This window comes from Limanda limanda, chromosome 7 (genome assembly GCF_963576545.1).
Source record: "Limanda limanda chromosome 7, fLimLim1.1, whole genome shotgun sequence".
NCBI classification, from domain to species: Eukaryota; Metazoa; Chordata; class Actinopteri; order Pleuronectiformes; family Pleuronectidae; genus Limanda; species Limanda limanda.
Genome location: NC_083642.1, coordinates 24,831,877 through 24,834,468, shown reverse-complemented (window position 1 = coordinate 24,834,468; position 2,592 = coordinate 24,831,877). Strand labels below are relative to the sequence as shown.

General features: G+C 47.0%; 1 protein-coding gene across 4 annotated transcripts in view; it reads right to left on the bottom strand.

The window, feature by feature from the left end:
* The window catches only part of tns2a (tensin 2a), a 51,538-nt gene extending 50,059 nt beyond the window's left edge, over nucleotides 1–1,479 (bottom strand). For all 4 annotated transcript variants that reach the window (XM_061075545.1, XM_061075547.1, XM_061075546.1 and 1 more), the window contains exon 1: nucleotides 1,248–1,479. In XM_061075545.1, coding sequence (XP_060931528.1) covers nucleotides 1,248–1,376 — 129 coding nt within the window. In that variant the 5' untranslated portion in view covers nucleotides 1,377–1,479. The remainder of the gene's footprint in view (nucleotides 1–1,247) is intronic.
* Nucleotides 1,480–2,592: the final 1,113 nt, after the last annotated feature.

Below are 2,592 nucleotides of genomic sequence, written 5' to 3'. Positions count from 1 at the left end.
GTTCCTGTGTGTGTGGTCCACATCACTCATGGTTGTAGGGATCTAGGTCTGTTTACAGTCACGTCATAGAGACTTACTCTCCTTATGGGGACAAAAAGCCAGTCTCCCATATCGTTAATATTCAACATAAGGTGAATACATGCTTTGTTATTAAGTTAAGTTTATGTTTAAGTTTATGTTTATGTAAGGGTCTGGCTTTAGGTTTAGTTTTAGTTCTAGATCGAGGTTTGGGGTTTGGTCTAAGGCTGTAGATGTAGGTTGGGTTTAGGTTCAGATGGAGTTTAGCTTTAGGTTCAGGTCTGGCTTTACGTTTCGATTCAAAATATGTTTCGGTTTCGGTTTTTGTCTATATTTAAGTCTAGGTCTAGGATTAGGATTAGGTTCATGTTAAATCTATAGGCTTACAGTAAGGGTCAGGGATAACCCTTACTACACTTAACTGCTGAAGAACTTGCAGCTCAGACTTCGGCATAAATATCAGTCAAGTCAGATTTGTGACGAGTACGGCTGCTCCATTCAAGTAGAGAGTTTGCTTCCTTTTCTTTTGTCGATTACTGTGCAGTGATAGTCATGTGGGATTTTTCGGGCCCCCAGAAGTAACTGCAGAGGAATCATCCCTCACTTGTACATTGTTCTCTTGAGTAAAATCATCCCACTATATCAAATCATTCTGTCCACTGGATGAAGAGGTCTAACAGGTTCAGGCCACTGCAGACCCAAGGCGAGTCTGACTAAATATCATACGGTGTAGTTGTTGTTGTAGATTTCCAATCCGTCATCAGTGTAGTTAGCACACATAGGCTCATGGGGATAACTCAGCTTGTTAACTATATTTAAAGAGTGTTGCAGTCACGTCCAGTTCAACAGATAGTCTATATGTAAAATAATATGATTGAATTTGTGAATACTTGTATTTAACGGCTAAATCTGATCCAACTGACCAAGCTTGTAGAAGAATGACATATGAACAATATTTCTTGCACAGCAATTACAAAATAGTCATTATACATTACTAATTGGAAGACCGACATATAATGTTAAATGTTACTCTGATAACTTAACAAAAGCACTCTCTCCATCACTCCCTCCTCCTGAGACAGATGTCCAGCACCAGGTCTACAAACACAGAGCCCCCCCACAGAGACCCCAAGGTGGTGCAAGTGGTGCACATCCACATCTGCACGTCCAATTATCATGAACACATTCGGGTCATAATTTCATCAGGTGAACAGCACATGCACACTGACCTTTGTCAGCCTCATCCTGCCACTCTCACTCCTCTCCAGGCTCCTTCTCTTCAGGGTGGAGTCTCTGACCACCGGCAGCGGTTGCACCTCTTCCCCCCCGCACCCGTCCGAGCTCAGGACGCAACCCATATAGGTGGACGGGGTCCTGGACTTTGGGACCTCTTCCTCCTCTCTCCACTCTTTCTCTTCTCTCTCTTCTGTCCTCCCTCCTCCTCTCTCCCTCTCTGTTCTCTTCCCCTCGTCCTCTGAGCGGGCTCCTGGGCAGCTGTTTTTGTCAGCTGTAGAGGAGGAGGAGGAGGTGGAGGAGGAGGAGGAGGAGGACGCCCTTCCCCTTTTCCTGGCTGTCGTTCAACGCCGCTGCAGGGACAGAGGGAAGGATACACTCTGCATGCTCACACTGCCCCCTCCCCACCTTCCACACACTTTAAAAACACCTCTCTCTCCAACTCAGTCCTGCCACATGTGGACTCCCCATTTCTCTGCCTCCACCCCCCTTCTCACTGCTCCTCTTTGTTTCACACACTTGCAAACACCCAAACTCTCTGAGTTTTCTCCCACTTAACTTTCTCACTGTTTTTCTTTATGACTGTCGATCACACCCACTCCATCCCCTGTCTCTGGACTCACACACAGGACCCTCGGGTCACTGCTCGAGGCCTCATCTCCCCATCCTTTGAAGCTCCTCTGTGTTTCCTCTCTCTATCTTCTTCTATCCCTTTATCCTCTCCTCTTGTTGCTCCTCTTCTCCTTCTCCCAGCACTTCTATCCCAGGAGCAGTCTCTCCCTTCCTGCTCTCTCCCTCTCCTCTTGCTTCTAAACCCTCGACTATGGGTTGCCTCACTCTTACATATACAAGTACCTCTCTGTTCTCACCCCCACCCATCTCTGCTACTCAGCTTCGCTCTTGTTTCCTGCTCCCAGATGCAGGCACTCGTGCCCTGAGATCGTTGGTATTGTTGAAAAAAAAACAAGCAAGAAAACCACAACAGTGACGCCAGCTGTCAGGATGCTGCTGGAGCCAGTGATTCAGAGTGGACTGAGCCTCCCCGTGTTTACAATGCAAGAGCCTTGTTTGTAGCAGGCCTGAAACAGGGTCTCATTCAGAAGCCACACCTCACGTAACACAATGGATGTAAGACGTGTTCTGAAGCAATGTAAAATGTGTCCTTGTCATTGTTCACAGGAGTTCTGCTCGGGACAGAGAAGACGCCTGTTGCTGCACAGTGTGAGACTTTAGCAAAGCTCATGTTTCTTTCGCTCACAGTCTTTTTGCTGTTGTTTATTTCTCCTCCCTGAAGCCTGTTGGCTGCGACTCTGGAGAGTGAGACCGTACCCCTTAAAAGGC